General features: G+C 51.3%; 1 protein-coding gene across 1 annotated transcript in view; it reads right to left on the reverse strand.

The window, feature by feature from the left end:
• Positions 1-1004: 1004 nt before the first annotated feature.
• The window catches only part of RGS10 (regulator of G protein signaling 10), a 36452-nt gene continuing 16188 nt past the window's right edge, over positions 1005-21268 (reverse strand). The window contains exons 4-5 of the mRNA XM_082674155.1: positions 15315-15458; positions 1005-1343 (exon numbers count right to left, since the gene is read on the reverse strand). Of these exons, the coding sequence (XP_082530281.1) occupies positions 1197-1343; positions 15315-15458 (291 nt within the window). The 3' untranslated portion in view covers positions 1005-1196. The remainder of the gene's footprint in view (positions 1344-15314; positions 15459-21268) is intronic.

Here is a 21268-nt window from a genome sequence, read left to right on the forward strand (position 1 = left end):
CCAGCGTGATGATTAAGCTCACTCCCCTTCTCTCTCAAGTGTCCCGGCTTGATTGATAAATCATACAGTCAGGCTCATCAGCAGGGAATTTTGCAAATGGGAACGTCTGACTTGGAAGGCTCTCAAGTAAGAGTCTGGTTGCTCTGTTTGTGCAAACAGGAGATTAAGATTTGGCAAACATGCTGGAGAAGGTCTGGCAGCAGCAGACGGCAGGAACAATGAGCAGAAGGGAACCGTGCCTGACCTTGGGCTCTGCTGGGGGCGCCTGGGCCCAGCAGGACTTCACTCACAGCCTCTTCACCCAAGAGGGGGCTTCCAAAGACAGCATTTCCTTCCTCTGGTTGAAGTCTCAAGCCCAGAGTTAACAAGTCTAGCAAGGGGTAGGCATCAAGAAGAAAGAGTTTCACCAAAAGGGCTGCAAGAGAAGGGAACATCCCCCCAGCTCCATCATCGGCACGGGCCAGTGCCACCATCCCATTCAGCACCACCTTGCATCACCATGGGGACCCTGAACAGTCTCCCATTTGTCTTTCTTCCTGGTTGAGATCTTGTTTCTGTCAAAATGAACTATTTATCTTTGTTGCATGAAATGTCACGGATTACGGGCAAAACCAGAACAAACCCACGCGCAAGAAATAAGAGCCCTCTGACGATACCCACACGCAGCTCCCCAGATCTTTAGAGGCTGTGCTGAATTTTCTTTTCCCAGCACTGAACTTACTCTCTAGAAGTATTTAACCCAAGAGGCACCTGACAGACAAAACCCCAGTGACCTGAGCTTGTCAGATCAATTCATTCTTGAGCTGGTTCACCAAGTGAATCTGTGGACACATGTGACCCACACACAGAGGCAGGGCAAAGACTTTAGAGGTAAGAGGTGGCTGTATGTTCACCTGGTGGCCTCACATGACGCTTAATCAAGCTGTGAAATACTCAAACTGTCCAGTGTTTTAAGGACTGTCCCCCCTTTGGGTGTGTGTGAGAACTAAAACTTCAAAGCTGTTTGTCTTTTTATGTAAGATTAGCCATCATGCAAAACTTACTGGTCAAGCAGGTAATAAAATACACATATTCCATGGAAGGGTTTTGCACATTTCAGTCCTTGCAGAAAACAAAGAGGTTATAAACCCTGCATGGTCCTGAGAGCGAGTTCCTTCGCTTCTGAAAGCTGCCAGTCCTGCCAGTGTCTTGGGGGCTCATGTATTATAAATTCTCGAAGCTCTTTTAGCTGCAGTCTGGGCATCGGGTGGACCTTCGTCCTCTTCCTCCGTTCGCTTGTGTTTTAAGAACAAGTCAGACTTTAAGAAGCGGCTGTAGCTGTCATACTTCATAAGGTTGAAGATCTAAGGGGAAAAGGAAACAAAATCTGAAGGGTGAGGCTAATCATCTCATCGAATATTTATTAAATACCGATCGTGTGCTGAGGAAAATACGTGCCAAACACACAAAGGAAGTTAAGTACGTCGTGTGCTAGACAAGCTGGATTTCCTGGGTGTTTTGGGTCATTTTGAAATTTTCTCAATGGAATATAAGAGCTTAGAGAGTCACACGAAACAAACCTATCTATATCTTCCACGGAAGTATAGGTTCGCACAGCACTGATTTATACCTTTGTATCAAGAGGTCCTTTAAGAATTTCCACTTTATTTGGGTAGATAATACAGGGATGTATGGCTCCAGGAACTTGAGATAGCAGAAGAGAAACCATTTCTGTAGAGACGACAGTGTACTAGGCCACTGTCACTGTCATATCAGACGATGTCAATATTGTTAAGACCCCCGGAAGTCTGGCATCCCAGATCTCAAACAAACCTATCATTATGCCCAGAAACAAAATGGGGCTTATTCAATGCAGGTCAGGGAAGTGAAACGGTAGTCCTGGCGAGCAGAGGCTTCGGGAACAGGCCTTAATGAAAGAAAATAGCGGTCAGCTGCGGAATGCAAACACCTGCTTGCTCACACAGTTCCAGGAGTGCATCTCTGGGAGAGAAATCATTCCAAGGTACGTGCTCATCAGGTGCAAGGGGAGAAACCCTGACAGATTAGAGGGCTGCCGCCTGCCTCACCCCAAGTCCTCCGAGAGCTGCCCCCTCTCTTCCCAGCATCCCCTCTCCTCCCACCCCATCCTTTGCCACCACCCTCCTCCCTTGCCCTGCAAAGGGGTGGGAAGAGGAGAAGCAAAAGGGAAGCGCTTTCTGGTGGTCGAGGGATACAGTCTCTTTTGAGAAATCTCTCTCCACCTCTCTCAGACCTTTCAACCGAGCTTTCAGGGCATTCTGCAGACCGAAAATCCGCCCTGCGCACGCTGGTGCCTTCCCTTATTGCACCACCAATGGGCTCAACGAGTGGAAAGTTCCAGGGGTGTCTAGAATGCTGCTCACTGCCAGGCAGGGTTATCAAGTGGGTGGTAAAACGTCTTTTCAATCTGTCCTCTCTCAACAGGCACACAAACCACTTCGTAAATGAAATGTCTGATGGTGTCCAGGGACTCAGAACATCTACCTGGGGGCTGGGAGAACTGGACCTCAGCCTTGACACCTTCATTTTCCCAAGACGGCTTCAACCATGGGAGAACCGCTTAAATCATTTTGCTTTCAGCAGAGTTTGGGTTTTCTTTAAACTCTTCAGCTACTGCCTGCCCTTCCCTGGGCGTCCTTCCAGTCTTATCTCACTGCTCAGAAAGACCACGCCTCTGTAAGCTCCCACCTTGTGCCTCTCCATGGCAGCCATCTATTTTGTAGCCATCTTGTAATCCTAGACTGATGTGCTACGGTTTGGAGAAATTATTCATTAAAAAAAAAAAAAACACCTCCCAGAAAATACTAGAATCATAGCCAGGGGTGAGACGGGGGATGAGGAATGCCATTATCATTTCGTGCAGGTGTTGCCATCCCTCACCACCTGCATTATTCGGCCCTTCCTGGCACAAGAGCCCCCAAAGGGAACTTTGAGATGCCCACCAAGTTCACAGTTTGGAACGATGCTCGAAAAGTGACTAATGAAAGCAGCTTCGCGAGTGCCCTCCCGGCCCCCAGCCCCGCACCCCATCCCGACCAGGTCCGCAGCGGATGGGACCCAGCTCTGCCAGCAGGATGCGGTTCGACCCAAGTGTCTCGTCTGAGTCTCCACGTGTGGGAGTGGAACATCCTGTTTGCCTGCTGTGGCTCTTCAAAGAAGAGAAGCAAAAAGGCTGGGGCTGGAGGCACCTGGGCCAGGCCGGAGGCAGTGGGGGAGGGAGGAGGGGAGGTGGCTTCAGCCGAGTACCTGGCAGGACTCACTCGGCCTCCAGGAGATGCCAGGACACCACAGGCTTGGCTGCCCCTTTGGCACTCCTGGCGTCAGCAAGCGTGAGGGGAGGGGGCTGCGAGCTATTTAACAAGAGCAGACGGGCTGCTCCCTGCCATGGGCGGGTGTGAGATGCCCGTGAAGGCCTTCAGGCTGGGGCTGCCCTCTCCACGAGCCCTCACCTGCTTGCAGGTGCAGCTCCTGGTGCCGCCGAGTCAGGGGGTGGCAGCTGCAGCCATCAGACTGGGACAGATTTGAAGAAGAAAAGGGATGCTGATTCCAAGAGTCTCATTTTCTGGGGCTGTGAGCTGCCTGGTATCTCTGCACGGGGTCTTCACTGCCACCGGCAAAGGGTCTCCTGGGCACTGGCCTAGGAGCTCATGGCAATAGGCAGCTCCCATCCCAGGGCTCCTCATGGTTGGTGCTCAGTGAAGATGGCTTAGAGGATAGAGAATGTCCTAAAAATCTCTTTCAAGAAAGTGGCCAGGACTTCCCTGGTGGCGCAGTGGTTAAGAATCCGCCTGCCAATGCAAGGGACATGGGTTCGAGCCCTGGTCTGGGAAGATCCCACATGCCGCGGAGCAACTAAGCCCGTGCGCCACAACTACTGAGCCTGCGAGCCACAACTACTGAGATCGCGTGCCACAACGACTGAAGCCCGCGCGCCTAGAGCCCGTGCTCCGCAACAAGAGAAACCACCGCAATGAGAAGCCCATGCACCGCAACAAAGAGCAGCCCCTGCTCGCCACAACTAGAGAAAGCCCACGCTTCAAAGAAGACCCAACACAGCCAAAAATAAAATAAAAATAAATAAAAGTTTAAAAAACAAAGTGATTGATAAATTTAAAAAAAAGAAAAGAAAAGAAAGAAAGTGGCCAAACACCAGGTACCCAGCTGCTGACCACAGCCTTCTTTATCACGGGGCAAATGGCCATGACGGCGGCCGAACAAACATTCACCCAGTGAATGAATAGACTCTACCCACCGAGCAATGACAGAGGGTTGGCAAAACAATTCAGGGTGGTACCAGCCCCACTAAGAGCACCTTCAAACCACACGCCAGGCAATGCATGGAGCATCCTCTCTAATCCTCACCGAACCCGAGGACCCCAATCACACATGGGAAGGACGGAAGACTTGGAGATTTGGTGTTTTGCCCCAGTGGCTGGTATGTTGTCAGCTCAGCTGCCATGACAAGTACTAAGGACTGGGTGGCTTGAAAATCAAAAATTTCTTTCCTCAGAGTCCTGGAGGCTGGAAGTCCAAGATCAAGGTGATGGCAGCGTTGGCTTCTCCTGGCTTGTAGGTGGCCATCTTCCCCAGGGTCATCTGGTCTCTGCTGTGTGTGTGTCTATGTCCTAATCTCCACTCCTTATAAAGACACTGGTCAGGCTGGAGTAGGGCCCACCCCAAGGACCTCATTTAACGTTAGTCACCTCTTTAAAGACCCCCATCTCCCAACACAGTCACATTCTGAGGTACTGGGGCTTAGGAGTCTGACATATGAATTTGAGGGAGACACAATTCAGCCCATAACAGTGAGTAAAAGAGGGTGCAAAAAGGATGCAGGATGCAAACTCTGGCCGTCCAGCTCTCGAGCCCACACTCCTAACCTCCAGGCTATCCTGCCACTCATGGCAGAGCAAGAGGCAGTCATTAAAAATGAAGACTGCATAGGAGTTTAACATGGAAAAATGTATGTGCGTGTTAAGTGACTGAACACAGAATTTTTAAAATGCACGTAAACTAAAAACAATGATCCCAACTACGTTCTTTAGCGAGTGCTTGTGTGTATAAGTGGGAAATAAACATCCCCAAAGGTCAGTATAGTAGGTTGAATGGTGTGCCCCACCCCCAAGTTTAGGTCCACCTGGAACTTCAGAATGTGACTTTATTTGGGAATAGGGGTAGTTGAGGATCTCAAGATGACATCATCCTGGACTTAGGATGGGCCTAAATCCAAGGAGTGTTGTCATAAGAAAAGGAGAGAACACACAGAGAGACACACACAGAGAGAGGAAGGCCATGTGAAGGCAGAGGCAGAGATTTTGGAGTTGGAGTGATGCAGCCACAAGCCAAGGAACACCAAGGGCTGCCAGCGGCCACCAGCAGCTGGAAGAGGCCAGGAAAGAGTCTTCCCTCCAGCCTTTAGAAGGAGCACAGCCCTGCCGACACCTCAGTTTCAGGCTTCTGGCCTCCTGAGCTGTGAGAGAAAAAAATGTCTGTGGTTTTAAGCCACTCAGTTTACAATAATCTATTACGACAGCCCTTGGAAATGAACACAGTCAAATTATTGATTTCACCTCACTCCTGCTTGTGCACAGAAAATGAGATGGCCCTAGGGGTTCCAGAAGGTTCCACAAAACCAGGACTCTCTGATAGGGAGGACTGGCCTCACTGGGGCTGGGCTGTGATCGTCCCCTGACCATGCGCCTCTAGTTGTTTGCAGGGAAGCGAAAGAAGAAGGTGGAGACCCAGGTGGGCAGGGGCCGGGCCTGCAGGCTGCCGACCAACACCCCTTGACCAACACCCCTTCGGGGAGACAGGCAGCCTGTGGAGCAAAAAACTCAAGTTGGCAGCTAAGTTGCATTCCCTACCTTTTTTTTTTTTTTTTTTTGGCCATCACAGCTGTGGCCCAGTAGGTTTCAGGTTTCAGCAGCCCCACATCTGGGGGCTGGACGCCAGGACTGTGAATTGCTTAATGTCGTGACCTTGGGAGCCAACCCTCAGGCTGCTGGCGGTGGGACTCGAAGTGAAAACAGAGAAGGGGGTCTTCCTGCCAGGAGGTCTCCCCACTCAAAGTTGTTATACAAGACGCCCCGCCCTCCCCAGATCCCAGACCGCGCGACCGATTAGCATTCCCCTTTCTGCAAAGGAAAATATCCACGTGGTGCTTCAATTTGAGACTCTTCCGGGTCTGCTGCTCCCGAAAAGGACTCCCTCACAGACGCATATTCAGCCATATAGACAATGAGAAGCTTAACCAGCCTTGAGGGCCTCTCCGTGAAGGTTTCATCCCTGTCTCAAGTGCATTTCAAGTCTAATAAATCTTTTAACCCGTCTTAGGGGACAAGGCCATTAAAGACCTAAACTAAACACGTATCCTACCTCCTCTTCAAAGCCCTCCACCATGTTATTTCAACTGGATACCAGGAGGAAAAAACATGAATCCTTTACTGCAACAGAAAATTTTATTAATGGGATTTCATATTTGCTTCAAGAATCTGGTTTAGTTTTTACATGAAAAGGACTGAAAGAACACATAACTGTCCATGAATTGCAGTTCTAGAATGCAACTGCACACCTAGACCTCAGACATGCTTTCACACCACACGGACAGACACAAAGTGTGAAGAAAACCAGCCTCCACCTCCAGCCCTCAGGCAAGGATCAGCGGGGCGCCGCAGAGGCTGCTGGGGCCAGGCACAGATGGGGACGTCCCCACCCCTGATGGAAGATCACCTCCCGCTCTGGGGATGGGGGGATGGGGGAGAAGGCCTGAGGGCAGCTGGCAGAGAGCAAGTAAGAAGATAAAGCTCAGGCCAGCCCTTGTCCCAAAGCACCAGGGAAGGCCACACAGAAGGTTCTGTCGCCTGGACAGTGCTGCTTCCTGGACAGGCCCCCCACTGAGGTGGACGCCGTGCCAAGGTGAGAGCAGAAATCCAGAAAGAGGCCGAACACGGACAGAGACAGAGACCCCTGCCCGGCGAGCAATCCGCTCGCACACCCATGGGTTTGGTGCTGTCTCACTGCCAGGGGTGGAGGGGGGTGATTTGTCCACTTGATCCTGGAGTCCTTAATACTCAAATCCAAAGCTGAAATGACATGCTTTCGACGTGGGGTGAAGGCGTTTTATTTTCGCCTTTGGCCGTCAGGGAGAAAGTTCAGTGCTCTCTGGCACCCGTCCCCTACCCCCTCTTCTTCCCCTAAACTCCATTTTAAAGTTGTAAAAAAAACCCCGAAACTCAAAGTATTTCAAATGCTGTCCTTGCCTCCCCACCCTCAGAAGCCATAGGGCCATGGCAAACGCCAGGATCCAATGCTCCTTCCACTTGAATGAAAACCCATGAACCGCTCTTTCTGGCTTTGCCCGTTGGAACATGTCATTCTCCGGACTGGGCTTGACCGTTGAGAGCAAAAGGCAGCTGGCACCAAGACTGAGGTGCCCAGTAAGTCCAGCTCCAGTTCCCACCACAGGCAGACTTGGAGAAGCGAGGGGCTAGGAGAGGGAGTGGACTCCTAGACGACCCTGGTAGGCGTGGCAGCCCCTCCCCCCACCCCTGGGTCCTCACCAGCTGGCCCAACCCTTCTTACTGAGGTCTACAAAGGAAGCACTTCTCATTTCTTGGGTTCTGGGGAAATTCAAAGAAACGACACTGCTAAAAAGGGGCCTGGTGCATGGTTCCTTTCGCTGTCAAGGATGTGGCTGGGAGTGCTGACATCTCACTGAAGTCTTTTGATATTTTTTTAAACATCAGAGGTTGAGGACTTCCTTTTCAGTGGAGAAAACCACCTCCACTCTGCCCTCCCCAGACCAGACTTAGCACCAACCCCGAAGCCTGGGTGAGGGCATCCTGGCAACACGCAAAATCTGCAGTAAGTGTAGGCACTGGGGTCCCTAAGATTTATGGAAGAAGAATGAGCCCCCCTGCCCCCCTCAAACCTGCAGGCTTCTCTTTCATGGCCCGAGAGAGCAATGACCTTGACCCTTCCCTCTTCTCCAATCTCCTTGCTATTCCAGAGAACCCATCATTCTACGCTGTGGAATTCAAACCAGAGGCTTCAGAGCAAGAAAGTTGTGTAAATTGGTGCCCAGAAACTTGCAGGAGCAGAATTCTGTTTTAAATCTTTCATATGGCACAAGCTCAAGTCACTGAGCAGATTTCAAAGTGTTCCGTTTTCAAACATTCGGGGGAGGGTCTGGAAGGATACACAACATAAGGCGGAAAGTGAGAGGGAAGAGGCAGGAACTGGGGGATTTGAGCTTTTCATCTCCTCTTGGATTATGTGAATTTTCTTCTCTTCATCTTAACAATGCATATAGTAATTTAACAATTAAAAATAATATTTTTTTTTTTTTTTTTTTGTGGTACGCGGGCCTCTCACTGCCGTGGCCTCTCCCGTTGCGGAGCACAGGCTCCGGACGCGCAGGCTCAGCGGCCATGGCTCACGGGCCCAGCCGCTCCGCCGCATGTGGGATCTTCCCGGACTGGGGCACGAACCCGCGTCCCCTGCATCAGCAGGCAGACTCTCAACCACTGCGCCACCAGGGAAGCCCTAAAAATAATTTTTAAAATTAACTTGTCCAGAATCCTGGGCAAGGCAGTAACAGGATGTGCTCGTGGCTAGTGCTGGCTGTGTTGGCCTTCCTCCCTGGAGTTCTAGCCACGTAGCTGAGAAGGACACATGTGTCCAGGCCACCAAGCTGACAGGGCCAGAACAGACCGGCACTGTCATTTCTTGTACATGTTAGGCTGCTGTGACTAATTTGATCCCTTCATGTCGTGGGTGACTCTCAGTGCCTTAGTGACTGATGGGAATATTCTAGAATCAGCCAGGGCTGGAGGTACAGGAGAGCACTACTGAGCAAGGGAGGCGAAGGTGGGAAAGGAGAAGAAGGTAAGAGTGTTGGCTGGTCTTTAATCGCCAAAGACCATGCCGCTGTACCAGCGCCCAGGAAAGGAAGAAGGCGGCACAGACCAGAGGGAGAACAGTAAGAACAAACACCACTGCTTCCCGTGGACCATGGGCCTCAGTGTGGCAGGAGGAGTCCGGCTGAACCAGAAGCGCCGGGTTCATGCCCCGTTTCCCCTCTTCCAGCTCTGGGACCTCAGGCCACTCAGGTCACCTTCCCCTCAAGGGAACTTTCTCTCGTAAAGTGAGGTGCCAGGTTCCACCTTCCCCGAGCCTACTTGATAGTCAGATAAGATGCACACACAAAAGCAGTGTAAACTGTGAAGAGGTTCCGCCTTAATGTTTCCCCAGAATTCACTGAAGTGTAGAAAACTGACAGACATTATCTGGTGCTTTTTTGAAAGGTGGGAACCTAGCGAGGGTAAGGCACGTGGATTCTGCTACATTTCTGAAAGTTACGTTAAGCCAGGGTTTCTCCACCTGGGCACCACTGACATTTTGGACCAGATATGTGTGTGTGTAGGGGGTCGTGGGGCGGTGGGGGGGCTCAGGGCTGTCCTGTGCATTGCAGGGTGTTTTGACAGCAACCTGGCCTCTGCCCATTAGGTGCCAGAAGCACCCCCCCCACTCCGATCATGACAACCGAGAATGTCTGCAGACATTGCCCCATGTCCCACGACAGTTAAGAACTACTGCATTAAGACAATTTAAAGGACATGCACAGCTAACACCTGTGGAGGGCTGGCTGCACGCCAGGTGCTGCACCAAGTCAGTGTTTCACAGACATGAGTGCATTTCATCCTCACAACTGCCTTATCATAACCTGCGTTTCACAAATGAGGAAACTGAGGCTCAGGGAGGGATGGCATCTTAGCCAAAGTTTCAAAGCTGCTAAATTCTAAAGTCAAAGAAAAGTCGGCTCTACGGAAACAAGGTTGTGGCCATCAGGGAGCAATTTTTTAAAATGGGGCATTGGGATTTCCCTGGTGGTGCAGTGGTTAAGAATCCGCCTGCCAGTGCAGGGGACATGGGTTCGAGCCCTGGTCCAGGAAGATCCAACATGCCGCGAAGCAACTAAGCCCGTGCGCCACAACTACTGAGCCTGCGCTCTACAACCTGCGAGCCACAACTACCAAAGCCCATGCTCCCCAACAAGAGAAGCCACCGCAATGAGAAGCCCACGTACCACAACGAAGAGTAGCCCCCGCTCACCGCAACTAGAGAAAGCCTGTGCACAGCAATGAAGACCCAACGCAGCCAAAAATTAATTAATTAATAAAATGGGGCGTTGAAGGCTTGTGGACTGCTTTGCTGCTTGGAGAGGTAGCCGTGTTTGCCGAAAGCCCCACGTTACCGATGAGGCCACAGAAGCCACACCAGGAAACAGGACCCACCTGGGGTCAGATGGAGGCAGTCTTGGAACATGAGCTCCCACTTCCCCCTCCAGCCTTACTTAACATGCAGTGACAGTGACAGTAAATCTGAGCTCAGCGTCCAGGAAGTGATGGGCAGGGAGGAGTAAGGGAGGGGGTAGGGGGTTAGGTCGTCAGGATACAAACAATGAGCCATGGTCAGGAGACTGCGGGTTCGCAGCTGAGTTTCTAGAACAGAGATGGATCTGCACCGAGTCATCTGCATTCTCCTGACTGGCTGAGGAGGGACGGGCACAGCCGGAGCTGGGGATCAGAGCCAAGGTGCCCGGCTTTCAAGAGAACCAAACCTTATGAGCCCAGCCGGCACATTCTACAGTCACTGTTGAAATTAAACTGGTTGCCATGGCCTCAGGGCCTAACCCCGGCCAGTCCCTTCCAGCTTAGCTTCTTCATCTCCCTCGCTCACTCCACTGCAGGCACAGACCCAGTGGATTCCTGCCCCAGGGCCTTTGCAACTGCCATTGGCTCTCCCTGGAAGGTCCTGCCCCCAAGTCTTCTCACGCAGCTCCCCCTTGCCACTCAGATCTCAGGCATCTCTTCAAGGAGTCCTCCCTGACCACTAGACCCAAAATAGGCCCCTCTCAGTCACTCTTAACCCGTCATCTGTTTCATCTCCTTCTTAGCATTTATCTCTGTCTGTCCTCTTGGGTGGACAGGTGCTGATTTCCTCACTGCACACACAGTTCCTAGCACAGTCCCCGGTACATAGGAGGCCCTGCATCAATATTTATAGCATAAAGGAATGAAAGAAAAAACAAGTTCACACACCAGCAAACCAACCAGAACTGAACTAGACCTCCCAGGGGAGTTTTTAAGACTAAAAAGCCACTGCAGTGAAGTGCAATCCATTGAAGAAAACAGCTCTTTGTAAGATCACCTCCTCCTTCCTGCTTCCCACAACTTAAAATTGTCCAACAGCAGCCTTTGACTGTAGGCTAAAGTTCCAGGGAGATGCCCCCAGTGCTACCCTCACCTCTCCTGGCTTTACAGGCACGTGCCGGGCACACACCTGGGCCACGTTGGCAGCACAGAATTAAATCAGAGAACAGTCTCTCTAATTATGAATTTTCCAGGTAACAAAGTTTTAAGCCCCCCATCTTCTCTTAAGATATAATTTATGGGGACTTCCCTGGTGGTCCAGCTTTAAGACTCCACGCTCCCAATGCAGGGGGCCCGGGTTCAATCCCTGGTCAGGGAACTAGATCCCTCAGGCCTCACTTAAAGATCCCGCATGCTGCAATGCAGATGCCACATGCTTCAACTAAGACCCGGTGCAGCCAAATAAATAAATAAACAAACAAACAAATGAATAATTTTTTTTAAAAAGATATCATGTATAATGAAATTCTTTTTTTTTTTTTTTTTGCGGTACGCGGGCCTCTCACTGTTGTGGCCTCTCCCGTTGTGGAGTACAGGCTCCGGACGCGTAGGCTCAGCAGCCATGGCTCACGGGCCCAGCCGCTCCACGGCATGTGGGATCTTCCCGGACCGGGGCACGAACCCATGTCCCCTGCATCGGCAGGCGGACCCTCAACCACTGCGCCATCAGGGAAGCCCTATGATGAAATTCTTATTAAAACGCCTAACACATTCTTCAGTGAACACACTGACCACAATTTAAGTTTTGCTTTATAATCTGGGGTCATTAGGATCACTAACTGCATCACCGTCCTGTAGCACAGGGATGCCCCCAGTGCGGTGTGTGGGGCTGTGAGATTCCCCACGCTCAGTGGTTCCCAATCACTGTGCTGTGGTTTTGTGTTTAGTATCATTTTTCTGCTTCCTCCCTGGTTGTCAGCCATCACTTCTTGCTGCCTCTCACTCCACAGCCTCTACCAGCACTTCAAATGGGCTGTGAACTGAAAAACCAGAACCTGTTAGAACTGTGTGTAAACCAAGAATCAACAGGATCTGAATGAAGACCCGAGAAGCTCTCCTTTAAATGAGATTCGTGGATGTCAAGTCATCTCATCTGATGCTCAGGGAAGATCTTCCCATCCTTCTAGGCTCCAGCTGTGCCCCAAAGTCCACGCTGCCCTCTCAGCAGCCTCCAGGGCTCGGGCACTGCCTGCCGTGGGAAGGGGCTGAGGCCCCTGGAGATTTCCTGGTGAGCCGGTGCTGAACGCAGCCAGCTCAGACAGCTCGGCGATAAAGCCAGGCGGTGCTCAACGAAGCCAAAGCCGCTGAGGAGGCTTTTAAGTTACGTGAAATCTTGTGGTTCCAAACATGCTCCCCTCAGCTTCACTCTCCTTCACTTAGGAAAGCAGGGCTCTTGTGAGGGCCTTTGGGGAGCAGAGACCCATAGACTCTGCTGAGCATACATTTTGACAGTTGCCAGCAAGGGCCCCAAGAGGCAGAGGTTTCTGAAGTGAAACAGAACCCAGAGGCCTTTGCAGGGACTCACTGTGGACTCAGTTCAGATTCCAAATACCTTCTCTCCACCCAATTATGCCCAAGGAAGATAGTTAGTACCTCTGTCTTCCCCTCAAATAAATGACTTTTAACAACAGGGTATAAAAGTATTTTATTTACAGTAAGTAGTTTGAACTGCATTGTGCCACATTTGTTAGACGTGTGTGCACATGCATATTTATAGAAAAAAAATGATGGAAAGTCTAGACGTTAAATGCTATCTCCAGGCATAAAATTATGAATTGTTTTTATCTTTATATTTTGGTTTTCCAAGTTTCTTTTGTTGAGCATGTATGATTTTTCTAGTTAGGTCAATAAAAGTTTTTCTTAATAAAAGTTATTTTAAAAATATTTTGTCGCTTAAAAAAATTGTCCTTGGTCCCTTGTATTTCCTCCTTTCTGCACCAGCTAAACCTCCCACAGTCTGAATCCAACGGAGGTGCCCTGGTCACAGAGGCCTAGCTCCATTTTGAGATGTGTCGCAGGCCTAACACAAGGAGAGCTGGTGGGACAGGAGAGCTGTCCCACCGCGTGGAGAGACAGCAGCCCACCTCATTCCTTGCGGCTACCTTGCCTTCGGCGATCCCAGAAAAGGATCGTATTCGCGTGGCAATCCCTCTGCTCCAACCGGTCTCATGCGGCTTTGAGGAGCCATGAGGGGCTGCCCACGAGGGCGGGACAGCTGCACGAGCTGTGAGTGTGTGCGGCGTACAGTCTCTGAAGGTAGGTGCATCGGCCTCCAGCACGCCCTGTACCTATGGGACTTTGTGCTAACAAACCACTTAGTCTCCTGGAACCTTGCTTTTCTCATCACCAAAATGGGAATACCACTACTCACTGGAGATTAAATGAGATAATATATGCCAAGGGGGCACAGAAGGGCACCCCTGAAGGGTAGATATTGTTCTTATTGAGAATACCGAGAACACAGGGGCTTCAGTGCAGGTTCTCAGTCCTGGCTGCATTTCAGAGTAACCTAGGAAGTTTGTAAAAGATTCTGAGGTCTGGGTGGGGCAGATACCCCCGTGTGGCTACAGACACAAGAGCTGCCTTTAACCATGCATCCCTTTCCCTCCACAAATCTATGTCCATGGCATCCCTCCCATTGGCTCAACATCACTACCTCCAGGAAGCCCTCAGCAAGTCTCCCATGCTAACTGGAGTCCGTTCAACACTCAAATTTGACTTAGAATTCATGTGGAATTTGCACTTGCCACTGTACCAACTGGAAAACCTTCTCAAGCTAATATTTGTATTTTCTACCTATTTGTTTTCTATCTGATGCTGAGCAAATGAGGCCTTCTGCATGCTGGGACATGGCTCTGGGCTCTGTGCATACTCCAGGTGATCAAAAAAATGCCAACTGATGCCGTGGGCCAGTGGTTTTCAAAGTGTAGTCCCAGGACCTGCAGCATGAGCACCACCTGGGGACTTGTTAGGACGGCAAAGTCTCAGCCCACTTGGGAACCATCAAGTCCACTGGTTAACTCTGGGGGTGGGGCCCACCTTCTGTTGTAACAACAGGTGGCTCTAGGCTTGCTCATGTTGGAGGAATGCTGAATCAAGCTAAGAGCTGGTCTCCACTTGTGTGCCAAGTAAGGCCTTTGCTTCCCCAACAAGAACAGGGCCAGCAGAAGTTTGAAATCTGTCAGTGTTCCATGGTCCACATGTGTGCATACAACGTTTCATAAGAACAGAGCATGCTATGAATAGTCACATCTGCAAATTCATGCCTGAAAAAATCTCTGCAATGCAGCTTCACCCCTCTTGCCTATTTTACTGCTGGCATTCCTCATACGAAAATTTGCCAGAACACTAAAGTTTACCCCTTCTAGGTCCATTTTTTTTTTTTTGTGGTACACGGGCCTCTCACCGCCGTGGCCTCTCCCGTTGCGGAGCACAGGCTCCGGACGCGCAGGCTCAGTGGCCATGGCACACGGGCCCAGCCGCTCCGCAGCATGTGGGATCTTCCCGGACCGGGGCACGAACCCGCGTCCCCTGCATCGGCAGGCGGACCCTCAAACACCGCGCCACCAGGGAAGCCCTAGGTCCATTTTTTAAACCTACCTTTTCCTGCTTTAAGTGGACTACGTTGGCAAAGTGGACTATGGGGCCAACTGAAGTAGGAGGTGATGTTTGCACAAAAGCCCCAGGTTCCCCGCCACTCCGAGTCCACGTGCTTTTGCTTTTCTAGATTTTTCTGGCTGCTCCTACCTTCAGCGGTTACCACTCGTTGCTTCCTCAGTGTGGGTTCCTCAAATAGCTCCAGCCTCCCTTCTCATCTGGTTGAGAAGACAGATAACCCTGCTCGGTCAAACTACGTGTAGACCAAGAGGAACGAGGCCTGAGGGCGCCTCCAATGGGTCAAATCCTGGGCCTGGCAGGCCAGCCTGCTCTTTGACCAACCACGGCCCCTTCACATGCCGCAGCCTGCCCGGTCGGGTGGGACGGCTTCTAGGGTGTCGAACATCTGGTTTTAACTGAATTCTTCCAGGCTGGGAAAAAAATGCCAGTTTTCCAATCAAGGTGCATGTAGGGAAGTCAGGTTACCTGGTCCTGGAGCTTCTGGAACATCAGTGGGTGCGGTTCCTCCAGTATCGTCTCATTGAGCCGGGACTGGCCCTCGACGTTGACTTGTGAAGAGGCCTTGCTGGACAGAAAGGTCATGTAGATCTCCTTCGCCTTTTCCTGCATCTGGGGGAGACACGGAGAGCCTGTCTGTTATCGGCGAGCACAGCCCTTCCCGGCCTGAGCCCAGAAGGAGCGCTGCTGTGAGAGCCCTGGGGGATCTGGCTGCGGCTCCGGAGCTGAGCTGGATGGGAGGCCGGGGGGCGGGGGGGCTCACGGTCGGCCTGGCCCCTTCCCCTCCTCTTCCATACATCTGTAGGCCACACCTCCTGTCTCAAAACCACTATCCATTCCGAAATGATGTCGGAAGGAATCCCAGCCCGGAGTGAGGGACATTCGGTAGCATCCACAGCCATCCTGTGACTGCCCCAAATCAAGGCCTCATGGGAACATTATTCAGCAATAAAAAGGAATAAAGCACCAACATATTCTACAGCACGGATGAACCCCGAAAGCATGACGCTCAGTGAAGGAAGCCAGACACGGAAGGCCACACGTGACATGATTCTATTTCTGTGAAATATTCAGAAGAGGCAACTCCATAGAGATAGAGACGTGAGTGGTCGGCTGGGGGAGGGGGAAACGGGGAGTGGCTGCTTAATGGGTAAGGGGTCTCTGTTTGGGGTGATGAAAAAGTTCTGGAACTGGATAGTGGTGATAGATGTATAACACTGTGAATGTATTTAATGCCACTGAACTGTACACTTTAAAATGGTTAAAATGGTAAACATGAGAGCCCTAAAAAATGGTCAGTGTGGTAAGGTGTGTGTCATGTCTATCTTACCACAATACAAAAAAATCAAGTTAAACCATGAACACATATCCCAACCAGCGATCAAGCCCCTACTATGTGCCAGACACGTTAGGTGTTTTACAACTATGGTCCCATTTCCTTAACCCCTTGGGCGCCCATGAAGTGCCCCATCCCTGACGAGGACACAGAGGCCAGGAGAAGTGACGTGGCTTATCCAGGGAGCCTACAGGGAGACAGAGGACCATCTGACTCCAAAGCCTGGCATTTCTGCTCAGGTCCACGCCTGCGCAATACATTATCCTCCCAGCAGGCGATGCACTGTCAGCCTTCCAGGGCTGGGGGTTGTTTCCAGGGAAGGAGGTATGAGAATTAGCAAGAGAGAGAACACTTGCTGCCTGCCCAAGGGCCGTCGGGCCGGAAGGCATCAACCCTACGGAAGCACTGCCCTGGGAGGGCTTGTCAGTGGAGTTCGAAAAGGTGTGCGCATCTGCATTTAGGTTGCACCAAAACCCAGCAGTGGCTGGTACAGGAACGCTCTCACGGCGGGTGCTCTTAAACACAGCAGGCATCCGTGCCGGGGTCCTGCAGGGCGTCCCCTGAGGATTCTATGTTCTCTGACTTCCTGTGCTCGCACCTCACAGGTGGCAAATATGGGGCTTTTCTCCAAACATTAGAGCCTCAGTGTTAGCTCACCCTACAGAGGAAGCCAGACAACATATGCCTCTGTCATGGAGCCACGGAGCTATGATTTGCGGGGGGATGCAAGGAGGCTTTTCGGGGTCTGCCTAGAGACTGCCATTCTCTCCAGAGAGCCCACCTGGGGCCTCCCACGTGCTGCAGAACTTGGCTTAGGAACCCTTTGGCCTCGTGGAAACCACCAGAAGGCTTCAATAGCAGGTGCTTGAAAGAAGGCAAAAAGCAGTCCTTTAACTTCTTTAGGTACCGGGACTAGTTGACAAACGACCCCACGAGATGGAGGCCTGACCACCTGCCATCCCCCCAGAAAGAAAGCCTTGGCAAGACGTGCAGGAAGACCGTCCAGGTCGGGGCCTTAACATGGCTACTCCAGGGGACAGGCCTGGAGACAGCTGTGGAGACCGGATGGGGCAGTACTTTGAGGCCACCCGCCTCTTGAAGACCCACTCCCTCCAGGAAGCCATGAGCTTCCCTCCCACCACCCCCATCTGTCAGGAAGGAACGTTTTTGGAAAACCACTTCCTGTTTTAACAATACTTCATGAAAGTAGACTTTCAGCCAGTCAGATTAGCAAACTCCATGTGAGGCCCTGGAAGCAGAAATCACTTTAGGCCTCCCCTCCTTCTTCCCTCCCCCCTGAACACACACACACACACACACACACACACACACACACACACACACAGTTTTCCAGATGGATGCAGGCTGTCTTGGGTGGTTCTGAAAAGAAGAAGTATAACGAGTAGCTTGAGGCTTAGACATGGGGCGGAAGGGAAGACAGGAAGCAGGTTCCGGGGAGGCGGGGCCTGTAGGTATATCAGCCTCGGGCCTCTCAGCACCCCCCGAATGTCCCCAACACCCCGAGTCTCTGGGAAGAGTGCAGGGCCCCCGAGGCGCCCAGGCCAGGGCCACCCTCATTTCTGACTGATCACTCAGAGTGACGGCTTCGTGGGCAGAGCTTATCTGGCTGGGCTAGGAAGCGTGACTGAGAAGGGGAACCCTGAGACTGCCAACCGCAGGCCGGTCATGGGAAGGCCTGGTGTCCACGCCAAGAACACTTAGCAAAAAAGAAGAACCAGGTCTCTTGAGTTATTTTGGTATATTTTCCAGAGCTTGGTTAACCCTATTGCAGCTCCCGTCGGGACAGGGTGAGAACATCCCCCACTGGTGAGGCCGCCTGGGTCTGGGACCCTCGGTGTGACCTGGAAAGATGGTCAGCCGCTCTCCTACCAGACTCTACGGACTCTACCAGAGCAGCTGCCCCGCTGTGGACAGCAGCCGTGCCCAGCGCCCAACCCTGCCCCAGACGGTGCCGGAAAAGGATCCCCCCTGGGTCTGAGTGGCGACTCCCGGCATCAACCTGAGGAATGCCCGTGGGAGCGTGTGCACCCAGGTCTGCTTCCCAGACACCCCACCAGCCCGGGACCGTCCTCCCCACCTGGCAGTGCGTCAGCCACAGCGGTGCTCAGCAGAAGTCAGCACTCCAGCACTGCTCCCAGGAAGTGCACGCTTAGGAGAAGCAAATTCCCTTTAGTATCAGCCCCAGAAACAAAAATCGACCCAGAACAAAGGCAAAGGCATCGGCAGCCCATGCTCCGACGAGCGCTCCTCTCCACGTTCTGCCTCCTCTCCCTCATCCAATAAGCGTGCTTTGCATTTTTCCATTGGGAAAATAAAACAAAACCTTTTACCCACATCCCCCTGTAGTTAATGACTTCTTACTGAAACATCTCAAAAGAAAAAAATGTGTATTTGTGTCTCCACTTTCTCCCTGCCACCCGCTCCCCAGCCCCTGGCTTCTGCCCACCCTGCCAGCCCACTGCCGTCCTTCTCCTGGACTGCTCTCTGGCCCCTGGCCCTGCTCAGTGCCGCTGCCCTCTCAGGATTCCCCAACACCTCCCTGCCTCTGTCTCCTTCGCCACCTCCTGTCCCTCTGTCCCCCCCACCCCCATAAATTCTGGGGTTTCCCAAGTTCTGCCCTAGGCCGAACGCTTTCCTAGCCACATGCTCTCCCAAGATCTCAGCCCATCCCTCTCCCCGAAGCTACTGACCATGTAGCCAACTGATTTCCAGTAATGTGGGCTTGGATGTCCCACAGACACCCCACACCTAACGCCAAGGAAAGAAGTGGGCCCCTCCTGGCAGGGGGGTCCTGCCGTCTCTACTCCAGGAAGCCGGGAACAGTGATCCCCCAATGCCTCTCTCACCCCGCACCCTGCCTGTCACTGAGTCTTGCTTATCTTGCCAGCCCATTCCCCTCTGTCCCCATCACTCTGCCAGAGATGGACAACGGGACAGGACACATAAGGAAATTAAAGGATCAAGCCACTACCTTCATTAATATCCACTTCAGAAAGAGAATGAGGCAAAGAAAATGTCAAGTAAATGGTTTGAGAATATTTCTGAGAACAGACTCAGGAAATGGAAAGCAGATGGAGGGACAGCGAATGACTCTGCAGAGAGCAGCAAGGAGAAACCTAGGCGCCTGCAAGGTTGGTGAGGGGAGGTGGCAGGGCTGGGGATGCAAAGAAATGTCCCAAAATGGCAGGAACTCAGGGGCATCTGGGAACCTAGGCAGGAGGGATGAAGAAGGCAGCAGAAAGAAGCCGTTAGACCCCCCAGGTCCCGACCCCCAGCTCTGAGCAGTTATCCACGCCCCACCCCCGAGAGCCTGGAGTTTTCTTCTCTAAAGAAATTGACTCAGGGAAGCTGCAGACAGAGACACAAAGGAGGGCAAGGAAGAGATGCCAAACCGAACACAAGGGTTAAGTGAAATTCCGCACACAGACATCCAGCAAATTTCTCCCAACCCAGCTGATTGGAGGTATGTTTAGTTTATAAACACATCGGGGGACTTGCCTGGTGGCGCACTGGTTAAGAATCCACCTGCCAATGCAGGGGACATGGGTTCGTGCCCCGGTCTGGGAAGATCCCACACGCCGCGGAGCGGCTGGGCCCGTGAGCCATGGCCGCTGAGCCTGCGCGTCCGGAGCCTGTGTTGCGCAACGGGAGAGGCCACAACAGTGAGAGGCCCGCGTACCGCAAAAAAAAAAAATAATAATGATAATAAAAATAACAATATAAGAACATCTCCCAGAACTACAAATTTCCAGATTAAAAGGCTCCACCAAATGCCCCACACGATGAACGAACCTCAGCCCGCTCTAAGCCTCTGACTGTACAGTTTTAGAATATTGGTGGTGAACAAGCAAAGAAAACAAAACAGCTTACATGTAACATACTGGTTCTTAACAAAAATGGAAGATAATGGGACAAGGTCTTCAAAATTCTGAGTGAGTTTTAACCTAGAATTCAATTCTATGCTCCATCAGATTATCCATGACGCAGGAGAAGAGGAAAAAAATAGCATTTTCACTCAATACGATTCTTTAAAGGTCTACCTGCCATGTACCCTTTCTCAAGAAGCTATTGCTGGTCATGCTCCACCAAAATGAGGGAGTGACTCCAGACAGATGAGGATCTGGGTCCAGGAGGCAGGGGAGGGACAGACGGAATGGCCACTGGTGGCAAAGGAAGACAGGGGGGCGCCCCAGTGGGTGGGGTAGTCAGGGGGCCCCGGGAGGAGTCCCCAGGGGAACTCGGACTGCAGAGATGATCTGAGAGACCTGTGTAACACCGTATTGAGAAGCATTTTAAAGGGCTATCTGAGAGTATAAAAATAAGAAGAGCAAAAAATGGTCCAAGAAGAAAAAAATGTAATCATAGCATCCTCTTTGGCTCAGCAGCAAACAGTAAACAGTAAAGTTTTAATAAGGAAAATGCGGTAGACAGGGATGTAAAGTAAGTGAAACCTTGGTTACAGTAAGAAGACAGTAGAGGACGCCGGAAAGTTACACAGTGAGGCAGGAAGGAGTGGAGATGCCGGGCAGGCCCATGCCAGACCCCAGCCCACACCGTGAGCAGCTGAGCTCCTATCCGGTCCCGCCTGGACCTGGCCAAGTCCACGTCAAAGGTCAGAAAGACACAGCCCAAACCAGAGACAGAGTGAAACCTGGAGGGTGCTGAGGGCAAGAACCCTTCTTACTGCATCTGCTTGTGAACTGAATGACCTTCATATAAGGAACACTCATCACTTTTGGATTTTTAAGTAGTTTGTTTTTTTTTTTTTTTTAAATAAAGAAGATAGTGTTTTAGCCTTTCAGGAAAACCTTTACTATTACTTTAAATAAGAACATCAAACACTCTAAAACCCTGGATCAAGTTTTAGTGTTAAATAAATACAATAAAATTAATAAATACCATAGACCCCTCCCCACATAACTGTTAACTCTAAAACACTATAAAAATGCATGGTACTATTATATTTAAATATCAGTGCAAGTTGCTCTCAGAGTTATGATTATTAGACATCTTGTACCACCCCACCACTTCCCCACCCCCACTCGGTTTGGTTTTTACAAATCTG

Source organism: Grampus griseus, assembly GCF_964374135.1.
Source record: "Grampus griseus genome assembly, chromosome: 16".
Lineage (NCBI taxonomy): Eukaryota > Metazoa > Chordata > Mammalia > Artiodactyla > Delphinidae > Grampus > Grampus griseus.